Here is a 19,560-nt window from a genome sequence, read left to right as displayed (position 1 = left end):
AACATCAATAAACCCTTATGATAGTCAGAATTCTAAATAGCCACCTTAAGGTTTCCATTGTGTCCCCAGGACTGAATGTGATAGATTTTGCTCCCAAGATTAGCTTAGGCTATATGGCACACCCAACTTTAAGAAAGGGAGATTATCCATATGGAGTTAACCTCATCACAGGAGCCCTTTGAAAGCAGAGAGAATTTCCTCCTACTGGTGGCAGAAGAGGAAGGAAGTTACAGAAGTCAGAGAGATTTAAAGTGTGAGAGGCACGGACAATCCATTCCAGGCTTGCAAATGAGGAGCCATGTATCAAGGAATGTGGCTGGCCTCCAGTAGCTGAAAACAGCCCCCAGCTGAGAGTTAGCAAGAAAAGAGGACCCTCAGTCCTACAGCTGCAAGGTCCTAGACTCTTGTCAACAAAAATGAGCTTGAAAGTGGATTTATTCCTAGAGGCTTCAGATGAGAACTCAGCCTGGCTGACACCTTGATTTCAGTGTTGTAATACCCTACACAGAGAACCAACACAAGTTGTGCCGGACTTCTTACCTACAGAACTGTGAGCCGGGTAAGGGATGAGAAATTACTTCCCGCATTATTCATTCTGGTGATGGTTACATCAGCACCTCAGACTTCACCACTACAATATACCCATGGAACAAAACTGCACTGGTGCCCCTTACATTTATATAAGCTTTTAAAAAGAACTGTGAACAAATACATGGATATTGTTTTAATCCACAAATTAACATGTTACACAGCAACAGAAAACTAATACCTTTGGTCACGCTAGCCAAGAACAAAGAGATAGAAACACAACTTATCAATATCGGGAATGAGACAGGAGGTATCACTATGGGCAGTAAAAGGATAATAAGGAAAACAACTTTAATTCCATAAATTCAACAACCTAGATGAAATGGGCCAATTCCTTAAAAGACACTATCAAAACTTAAAGAAGAAATAGACAACTGGAATAGTCCTAGCTCTAATTTTTTTCTATCTCTATTTTTAAAATTGAATTGGTAATTTAAAATATCCCACAAAGAAAATTCCAAGTTTAGATGGCTTCAGTGGTAAATTCTGTGAAACAGTTGAGGAAGAAATAATACCAATTTTACCCAATCTTTCTGGAAAATAAAAGAGGAAGGAACACTTCCCAACTCATTGTATGAGGCTATCTATACCCTCATAACAAAGCCAAAGACATTATAAGAAACCCAGTAGGCTGTTATCCCTTGTGAACACAGGCACAAATATCCTCAAAAAAAATTAGCAAATAACATCCAGTGCTATATAAACAAGATAATACATAATGATCATGACCAGGCTGATTTAACATTTAAAAATCAGTTAATATTATTATTATTATTAGTTATTATTAATATTATTATTCATGATATTAATGAACTATAAAGTTTTTTAAATGCTCATCTCAATAGATGCAGAAAAATAATCTGACAAAACTCATTATAAGAACTCTTAGCAAATTAGGATTCTTTAGCCTGATAAAGGGTAGCTACAAAAAAACCTATAGCTAGCGTCATACTTAATAGTGAAAAATGGAACGCTTTCCCCCTCAGCTTAGGGGACTAAGACTGGAAGCAAGGCAAGAATGTCTGCTCTCATCTCGTTCAACATCTATTGGAAATCCTAGCCGGCTAAATAACCAAGAAAAAGAAATAAAAGATATGCAGTGGAGGTAAAGACATACAACTGTCTCTAGACTGGGTGCGGTGGTTTCATTGTAATCCCAGCACTTTGGGAGGCCGAGGTGGGCAGATCACGAGGTCAGGAGATCGAGACCATCCTGGCCAACATGGTGAAACCCCATCTCTACTAAAAATACAAAAACTAGCTGGGGGTGGTGGCGAGTGTCTGTAGTTCCAGTTACTCAGGAAGCTGAGGCAGGAGAATCACTTGAACTCAAGAGTCGGAAGTTGTGATGAGCTGAGATAGTGCCACTGTACCCCAGCCTGGTGACAGAATGAGACTCCATCTCAAAAAAAAAAAAAAAGCTGTCTGTAATCATAGATGATATGATTGTCTATATAGAAAATACTACAGAATCTACCAAAAATATCCTACAGCTAACAAATGAGTTTAGCAAGGTTGCAGTAAAATGTCAATATACAAAAATCAATTGTATATCCACATACTAGCAATAACATTGGGAATCTAAAATTAAACAGTATCTTTTGTAAGAGCACAAAAATTAAATACTCAGATACAAATTTAACAAAATATAAAAACTATAAAACACCAGTGAAAGAAATCAAAGAGTACTTAAATACAGAGATAGACTGTGTTCATGGATTGGAATACTCAATATTGTTAAGATGTCATTTCTCCCTGAATTGATCTATAAATTCAATGTAATCCCAATCAAATTTCCAGATGGATTTTTAAAATAGCTATTGACAATCTGATGCTAGCTATATATGGAAATGCCAAGTAACTAGAATAACCGAAACAATTTTGAAAAAGAACAAAGAAATACTACTTCATTTCAAGACTTACTATAAAGTTTCAGCAATCAAAACAGCATGATATTGGTAAAATAAGAGACACAGAGATCAATGGAATAGAATTGAGAGACCAGAAGTAGGCCATCACAAATATGGCCAATTGATTTTTGACAAAAATATAAAGGCAAATCAATGGAGAATAGTCTTTTCAACTAATGACACTCCAATAATTGGACAGTGACATGCAGACACATTAATCTCTACCCATACCTCATACCTTGTATAACAATTAACTCAAAATAGATAATAGGTCAAAATATAAAAGGCAAATACAAAGCTTCAAGAAAAAATATGGAAAAAATTTTTGAGAAATTAGATTTGCAAAACACTCTAAGACGCAATACAAAAAATTCATCAAATTAACAAATTGATAGATCTTTATTAAAACTGAAAGCTTTACTCTGCAAAAAAACACTATTAAGGGAATGAAAAAGCCAGTGGGACAGACCCAGAGAAAATAATAGCAAATTATATTTCTGATAAAGGACTTACTTGTATTCAGAAAAATCTAAAAAGCTCTCCAAACTCATCAACAAGAAAACAAACAATCCAATTTTTAAAATTAGGCAAGAGATTTAGAACAGACATTTCACCAAAGGAGCTAAGAAATGAAAATACACACATAAAAAGATGTTTGACATCACTGGTCATTAGGGAAATGCAAATTAAAATCACAATGTTTTGTTCCATCTTCTAATTACAATCATTTTTGCTATAACACTTGTTTTGAAAACACAAGTTTATTTCAATGGGACTGAAATGTCAGGAAACAATTTGAGCATAATGCAAATTTCTTGTTTGCATTATGCACGATTTGTCCACAGGAAACACTAGGTGAACATATAAGACTGTCCCCAGCTGAATTGAGCTGCATATAGAAATAAACAGCCTGGACATGGTGGCTCACGCCTGTAATTCCAGCACTTTGGGAGGCCGAGGCAGGTGAATCACCTGAAGTCAGGAGTTCGAGACAAGCCTGGCTAACATGGTGAAACCCCGTGTCTACCAAAAACACAAAAATTAGCCAGGCGTGGTGGTAGGCGCCTGTAATCCCAGCTACTCGGGAGCCTGAGGCAGGAGAATGTCTTGAATCTGGCAGGTGGAGGTTGCAGTGAGCCAAGATCATGCCATTGCACTCCAGCCTGGATGACAGAGTGAAACTCTGAGAAAGAAGAAAGAAAAGGAAGGAAGGAAGGAAGGAAGGAAGGAAGAAAGAAAGGGAGAGAGAGAGAGAAAGAGAGAGAGAGAGAGAGGAAGGAAGGAAGGAAGGGAGGGAGGGAGGGAGGGAGGAAAGAAAGAAAAAGAAAAGGTAGACATGCACACACCTCATGAGGACAACAACCCTCATCTATCCACACACCCTCTTTCCACCAACTGAAGTGTGGACAGGCCACTTCCACAGACAAACTTCAGGTCTTTCTCAGGGGAAAGTCTAATATTTGCTCATTTCTTAACTATTTAATATGTAAAACGGTATTGCTATTTGTCATAGCTTCTGTTTTTTAAAATATGCCACTGATGAAGTATTTGAGTGCGGTGCTTCCAACCATAAGTCCTGTGGTTATTACTGAATAATTCTTGCATAACACATGATTTTTAGGCCCATGTACCATGTCATAGCAAAACTGACTAGTATATACACTAAAAACACACATACAACTACTTGGAGTGACTGTTCTGACCCTTCATTTGGAGGCGTGCTCATTGCTTTGGAATTCTGGCAGCTGATGGCTGAATAGTGACCGGAGTGTGAGGACAAGGCTAGACGGGAGACAGAGAGAGTACTCTCTGGTTATTGTTTTATAATGGGAAAGTGGAAACATAGAATGAGTTGTTGTTGTTGTTGTTGTTTGAGAAGGAGTTTCACTCCTGTTGCCCAGGCTGGAGTACAATGGTGCAATCTTGGCTCACCGTAACCTCTGCCTCCCAGGTTCAAGCGATTCTCCTGCCTCAGCCCCCCGAGTAGCTGGGATTACAGGCATGCACCACCATGCCCTGCTAATTTTGTATTTTTAGTAGAGATGGGGTTTCTCCATGTTGGTCAGGCTGGTCTTGAACTCCCGACCTCAAGTGATCCGTCAGCCTCGGCCTCCCAAAGTCTTGGGATTACAAGCGTGAGCCACCGCGCCCGGCCACATAGAATGATTTTAGGGAATATTTGGGTAGCCTCAATCCCACAGTGCAAAAGTTATTCCTTATTCAATTATCTTTCCATCTTTCTAGACTGACGTGGAAAAAGGGTCAGATTGTTACTACAGTATGCCTTTAACCCCTCTCATCTTTTTCTAATAGTGAGGAGGAGTCTCTAATCAAAGCCATCAGCAGTCTAATATCTATGAGAAGTGATACCTGCATTTCAGTTACAGTGATAATCAGCTTCTTGTTTAAATAAAAGCATTTAAATTAAAGAGTCAATTTAAAGGAAAAGTTAAGTAATAGTGCTGGAACCATGGGGATGGGTGAGATGTAGATGTCTGAAGTGGGAAAACTCACGGACCAGGGAGGCGTGGAACAGTTGTTTGCCTTCCAGGAACCGCCCCACCTATCTAAATCCATATCCTTTTAGGAAACACCCCCCACTGTCATGTGGTTTTAGAATTGCCTTTGTTCATTTTAATTAGAACTCTCCGGAGATATTGGGGAGAAGGCAATCTGCACAGAGGGCTTCACCCCAAGTCTAGTGCCTCCCCCACCTCCCCACCCGGTGCTTTGCAGGGGCGGCACCCTCTGCTCTGTGTGCCAAGACCGCTTGGGAACAAGTAGATACAAACCCAGGAGAACCACGTCCTCTGTCACCAGGGAACAGCTGCTCAGCCTCAGCACTCGAAGAGACATGTAAAGCTTTAGTGTTTCCAGAAGCAGCTTCAAGTTGCCACCAACACACTTGTTCCAAGAAAGGTTAAATACTTCCAGAGCAGAGAGGTGAACAGAGGTTTCAGCTAAAAGTGATAACGATAAGAACAGCAGTAATTTAGGTTTTCTTACAGATCATAAGCTTTGGATTTGAGGAAACTGGTCTAGGACAACACATTAATATAACTGGGATTGAGAAAGTTGTAGAGGCCATTTTCTTCTGCCTTAAATTTATGGCCTCAATTTATGTTGTCTGTTTTTTGTTGTTGTTGTTGTTGTTTGTTTTGTTTTGAGACGGAGTCTTGCTCTGTCACCAGGCTGGAGTGCAGTGTCACAATCTTGGCTCACTGCAACCTCCGCCTCCTGGGTTCAAGTGATTCCCCTGCCTCAGCCTCTCAAGCAGGTGGGACTACATGTGCGCGCCACCATGCCCAGCTAATTATTTTTGTATTTTAACAGAGACGGGGTTTCGCCATGTTGGCCAGGATGGTCTGGATCTCCTGACTCGGGATCCACCAGCCTTGGCCTCCCGAAGTGCTGGGATTACAGGCGTGAGCCACCGCACCCAGCCTGTTGTCTGTTTTTATTTGGGGAAATATTGGAAACTTTAGCAAAGCAAAACTTGATAAATTGGAATTCACTGTCCAACTGGGGTTTCTTTCCTTTATTTCACATGTAGGAAGGAGAAAGAGGCAAAGTGCTTGGACGGCTAGTCAAGATTTCAGAATGTGTCCTGGTTGGTACATATTCCACTGCACAGTCACTGCTGAGATTGAGATAGGGTCAAGTCTCCCTAAGAGTCTGAAATACCAAAACCCATTTGTGTTTACTTTACTGCAATAAATGCAGGCAAGGAAGGCAACTAATGTGTTTTGGAAACATTTTTAAAGAAAAGTAAAAGATTTTCTGCTTAATTCTCAGTTGCCCCCAAAGTTAAAATTAACCAGAATATCTTATTTCCAAGTTAATTGTACTTTAAACTATTCTGCCTTCCTTCTAGAGAATAATGTGTTTGAGGGGAAAATATACATTCTTTTATAATATCTAGTAAGAAAATCCCTTACTCATGGTACAGAGATCTACATTAAGGAGAAATGGAACTTTTTCTTCTAAAAGCAATGTACAGAAATATATATTTGCTTCATTTGCTTAATTCAAATTGAATAGTAGATTTATGTCAGATGATATAATTTAGTGTAATACCTCGTTGATCATGATTCATTGATTGTGCAGCTAGAATTAGAAACAGCTGTGCCTTCTAATGGCCACAGTTCCTTTAAAAAAACATATTTTTCCAGACTGGGCAACATGGTAAAACTCTGTCTCTACCAAAAATACAAAAATTAGCCAGGTGTGGTGTCACGTTCCTGTAGACCCAGCTATTGGGGAGGCTGAGATGGCATGATCGCTTAAGCCCAGGAGATCAAGGCTACAGTGAGCCATGATAGTGCCACTGCACTCCAGCTTGGGCAGCAGAGCAAGACCCTCCCAAAGTACTGGGATTACAGGTGTGAGCCGCTGCACCTGGCCCAAGTCCACAGTTCTTTACTAGGGGTCAGTCATCTAGGTACCCTCCACCCAGCATATACCAAAATTCCATGCTCACAAAAGAAAAGCTCATGTTCAGCATAAACCATGTTGTTTGTGCAAACAGGTTAGGCATAGTAAACCACCCTTATCAGTTAGGAAATGGTACGAACACCCCCAGATTCCAAGTTCTGGGATATCAGCTAAGGGTCGGTCTTTCTGGTTGACAGTAGGCCTTTCCAGGGATAGCAGCATCAAGTCTGCTATGTTAACTCCTTTTTGCCCCCATACACGTGGCTGGAGTTGTTGGATTTGTGTGCTTCCTGGATAATGCTAAAAACAGAATCCTTCTCTCTAACCTTCTCACCAGTGTTCTTTTTTTTTTTTAATCAGTTGGCACTTCCTTAAAAATGAATTGTACTGTCAACCAGACAAGGGCTATTATTAATGAAATAAATGCATTAAATTCATAAAAACGAGTAGCTATTTATTATTATACATTAATAAAAATAAATGCATGTTATTTACCCCCAAATTTGAAGAACACTATATTTAGGGCATTCTTGCCCTCCTTTTCAGCCTGAGTATTTTGTTCAGCCTGAGTATTTTGCTCAGCCCGAGTATTTTGCTCAGCTCCCATAGACTTGGTCCTTACCATGCCCTCTTCCCAGCGCCCCCTCAGCATCATTCATCTCATCGTCCACATCTCTGGATGGGGAAAAGTCCCAGGATATGTAGCTTTCAGCCCTGCTGTTCTAGGGCCCATGGACCCATCAGAGACTCTACAGATAGGCTTGAAGGGGTGCCTGTGAACTTCCTCAAACTGATTACAGTTATTCTGTGGGGAAGAGTATGGTACATTTTCTGTCTCCAAAACATCTGGAATTAGACTGCCTTAAATCAAATCCTGGCTCTGGCTCTTATGACCTTAGGTTACCTCATGTACTTAACATCTCTGTGCTTCGGTTTCCTTGTCTGCAAAATATAAAATGGAACAACGGCACATGCCTTATACAGTTGTAAGAGTTAAATTGGTGAATGCATGTAAAGTTCTTGGAAAGGGGCCTGGCACATAGGATATGCTCTATAAATGTCAGTTGTTAAGTTCTGCCCATTTGGTGACAAGTGCAATGTCAGCAAGTAAGGGGAGATATTGTGAAACAAAGACACTTGGTAGCACTTCTCCAAATCGATCACCCAGGGAACCCGTAGTTTGTGCACACAGTGCCAGGGTCCCCAACGCCGCCTCCCTTTACTTGCTGACACTGCACTTGTCATCAAATGGAAACTTTGTCACCAACTTTCAGATTCAGTAGGTTCCTGATGTAGGCTGGGGCACATCCGTGACCTTAAGGCATACACAGATTCCTAAGGGAGCACATAAATCCTGTGGGGAGTGATTGCTTGGCAGTTAGCTAGGCTCACACTCTAGTAAATGGCTTACTTTCCTATCAGATCCACAGCAATCCCAACTCATACTGACACTTCCGCAAAATTACAAGTTACCATGGATGTGGTGGTCCCAGGTTGGTTGTACACACATTAAATTTTAAATGTTGAATCTGCATATACCATGGCCAGGCACGGTGGCTCACACCTATAACCCCAGCACTTTGGAAGGCCCAGGAGGGTGGATCACTTGAAGTCAGGAGTTTGAGACCAGGCTGGACAACATGGTGAAACCCTGTCTCTACTAAAAATACAAAAATTAGTCGGGTGTGGTGACGTGCACCTGTCTGTGATCCCAGCTACTCTCGGGGCTGAGGCAGGAGAATCGCTTAAACCTGGGAAGCAGAGGCTGCGGTGAGCCAAGATCATGCCACTGCACTCCAGCCTGGGTGACACTCTGTCTCAAAACACAAACAACAACAACAACAAAACCCTGCACATACTAGAATCATTTTTTTTGGACTTTCAGAAGGTAACTTTTAAGAAGGCATATGTCCTGAAAAGAAGACAAATTAGTACTTCCCAAATTTGGCTGAACCTTGGAATGAAATGCAGAGAAAAAGAGGTCTCCCTCTCACATTATTGCATGGCTCCTGCAGGGATCTGGGAAATCTCTTACCGAGAGCTGTAAAAGTCTCACTCTCCAAAGCACAGTTGTTAACAACTAATGACTTCAACGCTGGTAAAAATCGGAGCCTGCTGAGTAAGTTTTCAGAAGAACTGCCGATCTTTTTGTTGGCTGATAAATCCAGTTCTTGAAGATTTGAGAGTAAAGGAATGACCTGGGCTGTTAAAAATACCAGCAGTGACATGTTTTAGGCACCATCTCACAGAGTCTTCCGGGTGTTTGGTTCCCACACTCTGTTTAATCTATCAGTCAATACAGCTCTCCCCAACCCGACCCTCCCTCCCTTACACACCGCAAACCAGCCATCTTCCCAGCATGCTGCTTGGGCTTTCTTGCTTCCAAGCTCCTTTCCAGGCTAGAAGAGCAAAGGCTGTGGAGACAGAAAACTAGATCTTGGATCTGCTACTAAAGAACTGTGTGATTTTGGACAAGTTAATTAACCTCTCTGAACTTTAGCATTCTCAACTCTAGAACTCTTAGTCTTCTCTATTTCGGTGGTCATTGGGAAGGTAAAGTGACTTGGTAAAGATAAAGTGCTTGGTATAATGCCTGGCACATACTAACTGCTCAATTAATGTTTGAAATTATAATTCTTTTCTCAGAATGTAAGTACCAGTAAGGCAATGAAAAGAGCAAACAGAACAGACACCTGTTGGTAATCACACTGGATCCTGAGGGGCCTGGCTAGGAATTACCCCCGTTCACTATCTTTTGGCTGCTTTTCCGGCCTTTGCCCCAACTCTTACCAAGGCAGAAAATGCAGTATGCTGGATCTCTACAAGGCTGGCTCACCTCCTTGAAGCCTTCCAGGGTCACCCACACCAAAGTAACCCCTTGGCCACTATCGCATCACCATATTTTATTTTCACAGCACCCAGCATTATGTGATATTTTCTTGTTGATATATTTGTTTTCTGTCTTCCCTCACTGAAGGCAAGCTCTGTGTTATAGGAACTATCTCACTCCCAGAATGGGGATCAGTATCTGAAACATCAGAGATATAAATGTTTGTGGGAGGAGGGAGAGAGGTCGGGGAAAGAAAGGGGAAAGGCAGGGAAGGCAGGCAGGCACTTGTAAAGTCAACAGGTGTAACTACTTCTCCCTCTTCCAACCCCCTCAGCATTTTGTATTTCGCCATGCAGTTTGAATATGTGTTGGTTTACTCCTGCCCCTGCCATACCGAAGTTCCCTGATAGCTGGGATTTTCTGCAGCCCCTGGCACAGTGTCCCACACCATTAGAGGATTCATCAGTAGTTACTGCTTAAAGGATCTACAATTCCATTTCTTTGGAGCGATTTACAATGATTGGATAAAAGAATGTTCAATTATTTAACAGCATAAAGTATAAAGCAGGATGTATTTTCATTTCCATCTTTTCAAAATTAAGCAGAAGGAGAACAATGCAATTCATTACACTTATCAAATAATTATTAGTTTTCCAGGGCCATTCACCCATGTCAGTGGCTGTGAACCTAGGTAAGGAAAGCCTAGTCCTCCATTATACCAGTAGGAACAATTGAGGTCCTCCAGCCCTGAGTAACAAAATGAAATGTGGTATTCATGTTATTTAGTTGTACCAAGGGAATGTGGTAGGCTGATAACTCATGAAGGTCTTCCTAGGTATGACACTCAGGCTATGATAAGTAAAGGGAATGGTAAGAACTCATAACGCTCCATGCAAAGCTCAAAAAGGGATTATTCTGTCATTTTTAAATCTTCATGAAAGCCTTGAACTCTTCTCATTTTCCCAAATATTGAGAGAAGAGTCTGAGAGATAATTTAGCAGGTTTAAAAAGATAGATGTGTTAGACCTAGAAACCTGTCTTACGGTCTTCCTCCCCAAATTGTACTATAAACAACCAAAAACTTATTTGTATTCTCATTGTGCACTCATTCTTCATTCATTCACATATTCAACATGCATTTACTTGGTGCCAACCATGTGCAGGTGCCTGTGCTTGAGCAGTGGGGAGATGCTAAATGAGATACCTCTAGCCTGGACTTGCCCATGACCTGGAAAGAGAGAGCATGGGCAAAGGGCCCAAGGCCAGAGCATGCCTGGCGTGTCTGAGAATCAGCAAGGGCTGTGGCCAGGGTGGAGTCAGTGAGGAGGAGGGGGAGTGAATGAAGTCAGAGTGATAGAGGACAGGGAGACCGTTTGGGCTCTTGCAATAATCTAAGCATAAGATAATCATTGCTTGGACCAGGGTAGTGGAGGTCTAGATGGTGAGCCACGGTCAGATTCTGGATGTACACTGAAGGCTTACTGTGGCCACAGATGGAATAAAACCCTTAATCTCAAGGCTATGCTTGCTCTGTTTGCTATGGGAAATTGCATTTATATATTACATGTTGTAATTACAGAACTATGTTTACAGTAGGAAAATAAGTGTAGCTGCCTAAAGCGGTAACATATAGCCATCACGCACCACCCCGCTGACTCTTTTTCTGTAACTTCATTTGTATCTGAGTGGCTTGACTTCACTTGTTATTCAGAAATCCTCAATACCTTTTGTGTTGGCATTTGGTTACAGGTGTGTAACCTGTTTGTAATCAGCTTTGTGACACTAAGAGATTTATTTCTAAACAGCGACATAAATTCAAAGTTTTCCCTAAGTGCCAAATCTATCATTTACAGGCATGTATAGGTGGAATTGAGATTCACTAACATTTACTGGGTGTTTAATACATGCCAAGTACTATGTTGAGACATTCACGGAACTTTTAGGAATTAATCTTTCCAATGGCTTCATAAAAAGTAAATTTATAAGTGTACATATTAAAATTTCCAAGTTTCCAAAGATAGGCCAAGATTCCAAAAGTCTTTCCTTTGCTCTGTAATATGTACTTACTCAGTGACATCACGTCATCTGCTGTTAGTGAACACTGGTGAAGATCTAGGACTTGCAGTTGCTTTAGCATGACCAACTGAGCCGACGAGTCTTCAAAACCTCCACCTAGATCCTTATTGCAGGAAAGATCTAATTTCCTCAGCTCAGCCAAATACCTAAAAGCAGCATCTACAAAGAAAGTCAGAATCCCATTCTGAGAGCTGGACACAATGGTGTACCTATAGTCCCAACTGCTTGGGAGACCAAGGTGGGAGGATTGCTTGAACCCTGGAATTCGAGTCCAGCCTGGGCAGAATAGTGAGATCCATCTCTTAAAAAAAGAAAAACCGGACCAGGCGTGGTGACTCCCATCTGTAATCCCAGGACTTTGGGAGGCCAAGTGGGGTGGATCACGGGGTCAGGAGTTCAAGTCCAGCCTGACCAAGATGGTGAAACCCCATCTCTACTACCATTCTGACATATTGCAAGGTGGTAAGAAGGTGTGGAACAGCGGTGGGGCTGTGGTGCAGTAAGGGAGGCTGAGGGAGCACACTGTGTTCACAAAAGACAAAAGGAGGAATAAGTGTAAACTTCCTACCATCTGGCCCTCTGTGGACCCGACCATGATTTCACATACACGCTCCCTAAGATCTGCATAGATTGCCGAGGGTTTTGACCTGAATCCTGCAACTACACTTGAGCATCCTCTCCTATTACACTTGAGCACTGGAGTTTACATAGATTTTTAGACTTATTCAAGCTGCCAGTGAATATTACAGGTTCTGTAAGTTCAATGGCATTTCCTATTCTCCGTAAATATGGATACTATGTACAGGGGAATAAGTTTTAACTGCAGACGCCATCGAAGCCATTCTTTTTATCCATACTGATTCCTTCCTACTACGGAGCATAAAATAATGCTGACACTTTCAGAACAGAAAACCTAGTAGTTCTAGCAGCAAAGAAACTTTATTTTTCCCAGTGTTTATCTCAACCTAAAATATACTGGCCTTTTCAGAGTCAGTCATATTAAAGGCTCATTTTTATAATCATGAAAGTGTATGTTCTCTGTCAAATATTTAGAAAATAAATAAAATATAAAAAAGATTTTTTTTTTGAGATGGAGTCTCTTCTGTCATCCCTATCAGCTCACTGCAATCTCGATTCCTGAGTTAAAGCGATTTCTGCTGCCCCAGTCTCCCAAGTAGCTGGGATTACAAGCACACGTGTCACCACACCCAACTAATTTTTGTATTTTTAGTAGAGATGGGGTTTCATCATGTTGGCCAGCCTGGTTTCAAACTTCTGATCTCAAGTGATCCACCTGCTTGGGCCTCCCAAAGTGCTGGGATTACAGGTGTGAGCCACTGCGTCCAGCCTAAAGGAGATTTCAATTACCCATAATCTTATTCCCTAGCACAACCACTATTTATATTTTGCTATATTTCCTAGTAACTTTTCAATATATATATTTATATGTATATCATATATATTTATACTTGTAATCTTAAATCCAGCCATTGTTAACTCACCCAATACTTTGACACTTTTTTGTGATAATCCACATGAATGTAACTTCAGTACTTTAAGATTTGACGTGCTTTTTAATCCCTGAGCAATACTGTTCAGACTGCCACCAATGTCTCTGTTAATGGAAAGATCAAGTACCTCAAGACTTTGCAGCATAGGTAGCAGTTGACCTAGAAAATAAATCCAAATAAGAAGGGTATGTAGGAGGGGAGTGGAGTTTTATGTCACCTGGGGATATAGTGACGTAAAACTCCACTCCCCTCCTACATACCCTTCTTTAAATTCAGGATAAGACAAAACACAGCAAACTTAGATTCCCAAGCTATCCAATGAGCATCTTCAATTTTTTTTCTCTTCAAATTCCACTTACCCAGAAATGTCCCATCTTCCGACGTAAGAGTGCAATCCACAAGCTCAAGCATTTGTATCTTGCTCCCTTTTTGGAACTTCTGAAGGATCAGAGGCAAATTTCCTCCCACTTTACTGTTCCAAGACAAATTTAGCTCTTCAAGTTCAGGAATCATCTCAAGTGCTTCTCCTATTAGCAAATGGCCCGAAAATTCTGTTAGTCACTAGTCAGAAAAGCAGGGAATTCATTTCAGAATCAGCACAACCATGATTAATGGAGTGTGGAAACTGGGCCAGGTACTGTCCTGTTTGGCACAGAGGAACAGAGAGAAGGAAAGAATCTAGTTCCTTCATAGCAGGGCGCGCTTCTCTAGATTTACACGTACAGTCATTCTAGTCCCTCCAAAATTCTGAAGTCATGCGTATGAGCTAAACAATCGTTGTTGTAGAAAAATCCACCTATTGGTAGGGTGGTTTTAGGAAGCTGCTTTTGTGGTGGTTCATCTGCTTTCCCTTAGCCCCCCTCTCTGGCATCAGCATTTCTGAGAAGTTTGACCAGGGATAGAAGTGAGGCAAAGCAGATAACTGGCCGCCACAGAGGTAAAGCTCTCTCCAACGTCAAGAATATCACAAGCCTGTATATATAGTAAAGCTCTCTCCAAAGTCAAGAATATCACATGCCCATATATAAGGAATATCACATGCAACCTGAGCTGACCACTACACAGAGAAACTAATAATAGAGCATCAGGCACTAGCATCTTATAACAGCCATGCTGCCTTAAGGGGTAAAGAAGGGTGCAGTGAAACAGGGATGAAAACTAACATTTCTGAAACCATTACACACAGGAAAGCTCCCAGGGCTGCAGAGTGGAGGCTGGGAGAAAACAGGAGAAGCGACCACACAGATCAGCCCTTAGGAATGATTTTCCCTGCCTTGGGGGTAGACACATACATGGAAAATGTACTTTCTCAATGTGCAAATAATTAAGCATTCTGGCAAGTCCCCTGTATCTAGAAGCCTCTTTACTACCCGCCCCTGGGTTTGAACTTCTACCATTGTTTGTTCATTCCATGGATTAAGGTTTTAGAAATCCAGGAACCCCAGGCTAAAATGCATATTCTCCAGCAATTATAGCATCTTAAGCCAGCAATGAACAGGCATCATTTTGTGTGCACTTGCCAGTCAATTGGGGGTGACCTTCTATAGTTCTGAGGTGTTCCCCAGGATCAGGGAGAAAGAGCTCATGATTGATTAGTTATGTCTGCAGTGGTCATGGTACTGGAGTGCCATGCATTTGCCACCTGGTACTAAACTATTATAATGGGTGTAACAATTTTGAAATGCCTTCTGGTTTATGTTCTCTTATCAAGAAACCATTTATTTTCCCTATACCCCATTTACATTAAGACTGAGTGAAGAAGACAGAGTATGGATGATAGATAGGTAAGCCCCTCCTGATGGGAGAGGATGCAGAAGTCCTTCCAGAGAAGAAATAACTCTGGGAGAGGGAAAAGGGCACAAACATCAGAACAACAACAGTACACACTCCCTCCTCAACCAGGTAAGTTTGGAACAGGTCCCAGGCAGAAATTTCATTTTCTTGTTTTCTAAGGATGGAGGATCAGGAAAAAGATCAGGTTAATCATAGAAAATAAGAAAGTTGTCTTTTCACACGTGAGTAATGGTATGTTAAAATTGTGAGTCTGCTACACAATAACCAGCTGCTTAATGTGGGGCTAAACTGCTCATGTAAACCCAAAGAAAGGTGATCTTAGATGACAGAATGGAGAAAGAAGGACTATCAGTTATTGAGCACCTATTATGCACCAGGCATGCAGTAGGTACTTTAAAGAAATTGTTTAATCCTTGCAACAATTTTTTGAGAGGGAAGTTATCCCTATTTCAGATATAAGAAAACTGAGGCTCAGAAAAGTTAAATTATTTGTCCATGTTCACAAAGCTAGTTAAAAGTGGCAGTAGGGGCCGGGTGTGGTGGTTCATGTCTGTAATCCTAGCACTTTGGGAGGCCAAGGCGGGCAGATCACTTGAAGTCAGGAGTTCAAAACCAGCCTGGCCAGCATGGTGAAACTCTGTCTCTACTAAAAATACAAAAAAATTAGCTGGGCATGGTGGTGCGCGTCTGTAATCCCAGCTACTTGGGAGGCTGAGGCAGAAGAATCACTTGAACCAGGGAGGTGGAGGTTTCAGTGAGCCAAGATTGTACCACTGCACTCCAGCCTAGGCGACAAGAATGAAACGCCATCTCAAAAAAAAAGAGGGGGGTGCTGGGAGATAGACACTAAGATTTGAAGTAGGATCTACTAAAAATACAAAAAATACAAAATAATTATAAAAATTAGCCAGTCATAGTGGTGCACGCCTAAAATACAAAAAAATACAAAAAATTAGCCGGGCATGGTGGTGCACTCTTGTAATTCCAGCTCTTGGGAGGCTGAGGTAGGAGAATCACTTGAATCAGGGAGGCAGAGGTTTCAGTGAGCCAAGACTGCACCACTACACTCCAGCCTGGGTGACAAGAATGAAAAGCCGTCTCAAAACAAAAAGGCCAGGGGGGCGGGGTGAGCACTAGGATTTGAAGTAGGATCTGGTCAACCTGAGATGTGTAATGCTTCTCCTCAGCTACAGGAGGCATGGGCCAGGGGATGTCAGCTGCCCCCATTTCCAGGGAGGGACTGACAAGCAGAGATATTTGGCATAAAATGTGTTGTTTTTACAGAAATCTTTAAATAGATGTAAAGGATTAAAATAAGTCATGAAAATAAGAAACTTTACAATAAAAGAAGATTAAAAAGTATCAAAGACATGTAATAAACCAGCAAGCATTTTGGTACAGCAGTTGGATAAGTAGAATGACATTGTACAGATTGAATTCTATGTTCCATATATAGACTAACTTAATGGAGGTTCTAGTTCTAGTTAAACTATTAACTTAAAAATCTTGTTTTGTTTAATTTTTCAAAATGTGGGTGGGAAAACAGAAGAGAGAAGTATTCTTTTGGAATTGTAAAATAACTTAATTCTTGTCTACTCTAACTCCTCTATTTTACACATGAAGTAACTGAGACCCAGTGTGAGCATGTTTTACAGTAACCTCCATTTAAACTACATGAGGCCAGACACGGTGGCTCACGTCTATAATCTCAGCACTTCGGGAGGCTGAGGCGGGTGGATTCCCTGAGGTCAGGCGTTCGAGATCAGCCTGGCCTACATGGTGAAACTCCATCTCTACTAAAAATACAAAAATTAGCCGGATGTGGTGGTGCACACCTGTAATCCCAGGTACTTGGAAGGCTGAGGCAGGAGAACTGCTTGAACCCGGGAGGCAGAGGTTGCAGTGAGCCGAGATTGCACCACTGTACTCCAGCCTGGGCAACAGAGTGAGCCTCCATCTCAAATAAATAAATAAATAAATAAATAAATAAATAAATAAACTACTTGAAAGCAGGGACCTGGTCAGCCTTGTTCTTTTCTCTATCCACAGAGCTTAGCACAGACCTAGACACGGTTTACATGACTTTTTAGCAGTTATACAAGTGCCCAATACAGCATAATGCCCTTGACCATGATCCTCAATGGAGCAGGCAACAGAGATAGTTTGCCCTTGAGGATTCAGCTTGCAAAGGTGCATTGAGTGAACCCACCTTCTTCTTCTTCTTCTTTTTTTTGGAGATGGAGTCTTGCTCTGTCATCTAGGCTGGTGTGCAGTGGCATGATCTCGGCTCACTGCAACTTCCGCCTCCCGGGTTCAAGCAATCCTCCTGCCTCAGCTTCCCGAGTAGCTGGGATTAGAGGCACCTACCACCACACCTGGCTAATTTTTTGTATTTTAGTGGAGATGGGGTTTCACTATGTTGCCCAGGCTGGTCTCGAACTCCTGAGCTCAGGCAATCCGTCGACCTCAGCCTCCCAAAGTGTTAGGATTACAGGCATGAGCCACGACGCCCGGCCGAATCAATTTTTTAAGAAATGCATTCATCATACCCAGTGCTTGAACGTCATCAGTGGTAAGTCTGCAGCTACCCAGCCTCAAGATTTTTAACTTGCTGACCAGATGCATTTGCTGAGTGACAGAATGGAGGGTTCCACCTACAAAATCATTCCAGGAGATATCCAGTTCTTCCAAGTCTGGGAGAAAAGGCAGCAAGGCAACTAGAAGTGAACAGAAGAAAATACAGATATGTGTATGTGCCTTGGGATTTGCAGTAAATAAAATGCAATGCCTATACACACAGGACACAGTTTTACATGGTAAGAGAATAGACAGGGGTGGGCATGCTGACTTTTGGCAAAGAGCCCTCAGCTGTACAATTGGAGAAACTGTGATGTTTACATTTTCTATTTCTTAGGATGTTTTTTATTTCTGCCAAATAACTGCAGTCTGAAAATGCAGAGGTGTGTCTGTAAGATTTCATACAGCCTCTTTTCCTAAATTCAGCTGAAGTCTTCAAAACTTAAGGAAGGATCAATTAACTTGCTTTGCTTTTGTGTGTGTGTATGTGAGGAGTCTCAATCTGTTGCCAGGCTGGAGTGCAGTGGCGCGATCCTGGCTCACTGCGACCTCTGCCTCCCAGGTTCAAGCAGTTCTCTGCCTCAGCCTCCCGAGTAGCTGGGATTATAGGCATCCGCCACCACGCCTGGCTAATTATTTTGTATTTTTAGTAGAGACGGGGTTTCACCATCTTGGCCAGGCTGGTCTTGAACTCCTAACCCTGTGATTCACCCACCTCGACCTCCCAACGTGCTGGGATTACAGGCGTGAGCCACCACGCCTGGCCTTTATCTTAAAAAAAAAAAAAATAGCGGTGCTATTTCTGCAATTGTCTGGGACCACTCAGCAGACTTGGGGCTACTAGGTGGGTAGCTGAGTATGTTTTATCTGCTCATCTCAGTGGAAAGGCCCTATCTTCCTCTATGCAAAGTCCACTGCATACAGACCCATTTCTTTCATGTCTGCTGTTGTTAATCCACAGTTATTCAAATCTAGACACTTGTTGACAGCCTTTTTGCCCAGCTTCTGCAGGAACTGCTCATATTTCTCCATACTGGATCTCAATTCCATTTCTGAACTGAGAGGCTTAGCTGTGTGATAAGCATAAAAAAGAATTTGCTGTTAATGATGGATGTATTAAAGATGCATAGTGAGCACAAGCAGATAAATGAAAAGACTGCATAACTCTGAGTTGCTCTTTTATAAAAACCTCAACTCAGAGGCAGAGCCATTTACTAGGGACAAAGCTTAACTAACCACTGTTTCTGCCACCAGGCGCTCAGACACTGCTTCAGGAGCCTGAGAAACTCAGTGGCTTTTCTATCATGACCTGACCTGGGCTTCTCAGCATGAAGACAGAGCTGCATTCCTGGGTGAGAAGTAAACCTGTCAGACCAGCTTTTGAGATGCTTGCTTACTTGAAGGGCACACATATCTTTGGTGAATGCAACTACTAGGGAGGAAGCGGAGATACTTGCCTACTCAAACCAAGCAGGTGAAGAAGGGAGAGCATTGAAATCACCATCAAGGAGCTTCAAATGGCTACATGGGGTGAGTGGAATTCTTGCCGGTCATTCCTAGACCATTCAATTGGCAAACACATATCCAGAGAAACCAGGCCTGGGAGAGCTTTTGCTTTTTCTCAACTCCTGCCAGAAAGTGCATTTGGAAAGCCTCATTTGTCCTTCTTGTTACTAGGGACTACTGTGGCAGCCTCACCAGCTTCCTCTGTAATAACACTATGATAACATGATAGTGGCCGGGCACGGTGCCTCATGCCTGTAATCCTAGCACTTTGGGAGGCTGAGGCGGGCGGATCACGAGGTCAGGAGATTGACACCATTCTGGCCAACATGGTGAA

General features: G+C 41.9%; 1 protein-coding gene across 3 annotated transcripts in view; it reads right to left on the bottom strand.

Moving 5' to 3' along the window:
* The window catches only part of LRRC31 (leucine rich repeat containing 31), a 30,814-nt gene that overhangs the window by 3,406 nt on the left and 7,848 nt on the right, over positions 1-19,560 (bottom strand). For 2 of the 3 annotated variants that reach the window (XM_011949012.1, XM_011949015.1), the window contains exons 2-8: positions 18,647-18,790; positions 17,693-17,860; positions 13,709-13,876; positions 13,341-13,508; positions 11,830-11,997; positions 8,968-9,135; positions 5,291-5,458 (exon numbers count right to left, since the gene is read on the bottom strand). In XM_011949012.1, the coding sequence (XP_011804402.1) occupies positions 5,291-5,458; positions 8,968-9,135; positions 11,830-11,997; positions 13,341-13,508; positions 13,709-13,876; positions 17,693-17,860; positions 18,647-18,790 (1,152 nt within the window). The remainder of the gene's footprint in view (positions 1-5,290; positions 5,459-8,967; positions 9,136-11,829; positions 11,998-13,340; positions 13,509-13,708; positions 13,877-17,692; positions 17,861-18,646; positions 18,791-19,560) is intronic. The other variant, XM_011949013.1, reaches the window with a different exon arrangement.

The sequence above is a fragment of the Colobus angolensis genome, unplaced genomic scaffold, assembly GCF_000951035.1.
Source record: "Colobus angolensis palliatus isolate OR3802 unplaced genomic scaffold, Cang.pa_1.0 Scaffold289, whole genome shotgun sequence".
Lineage (NCBI taxonomy): Eukaryota > Metazoa > Chordata > Mammalia > Primates > Cercopithecidae > Colobus > Colobus angolensis.
The sequence above is the reverse complement of the archived record's forward strand: the minus strand, read 5'-3'. Positions and strand labels throughout refer to the sequence as shown.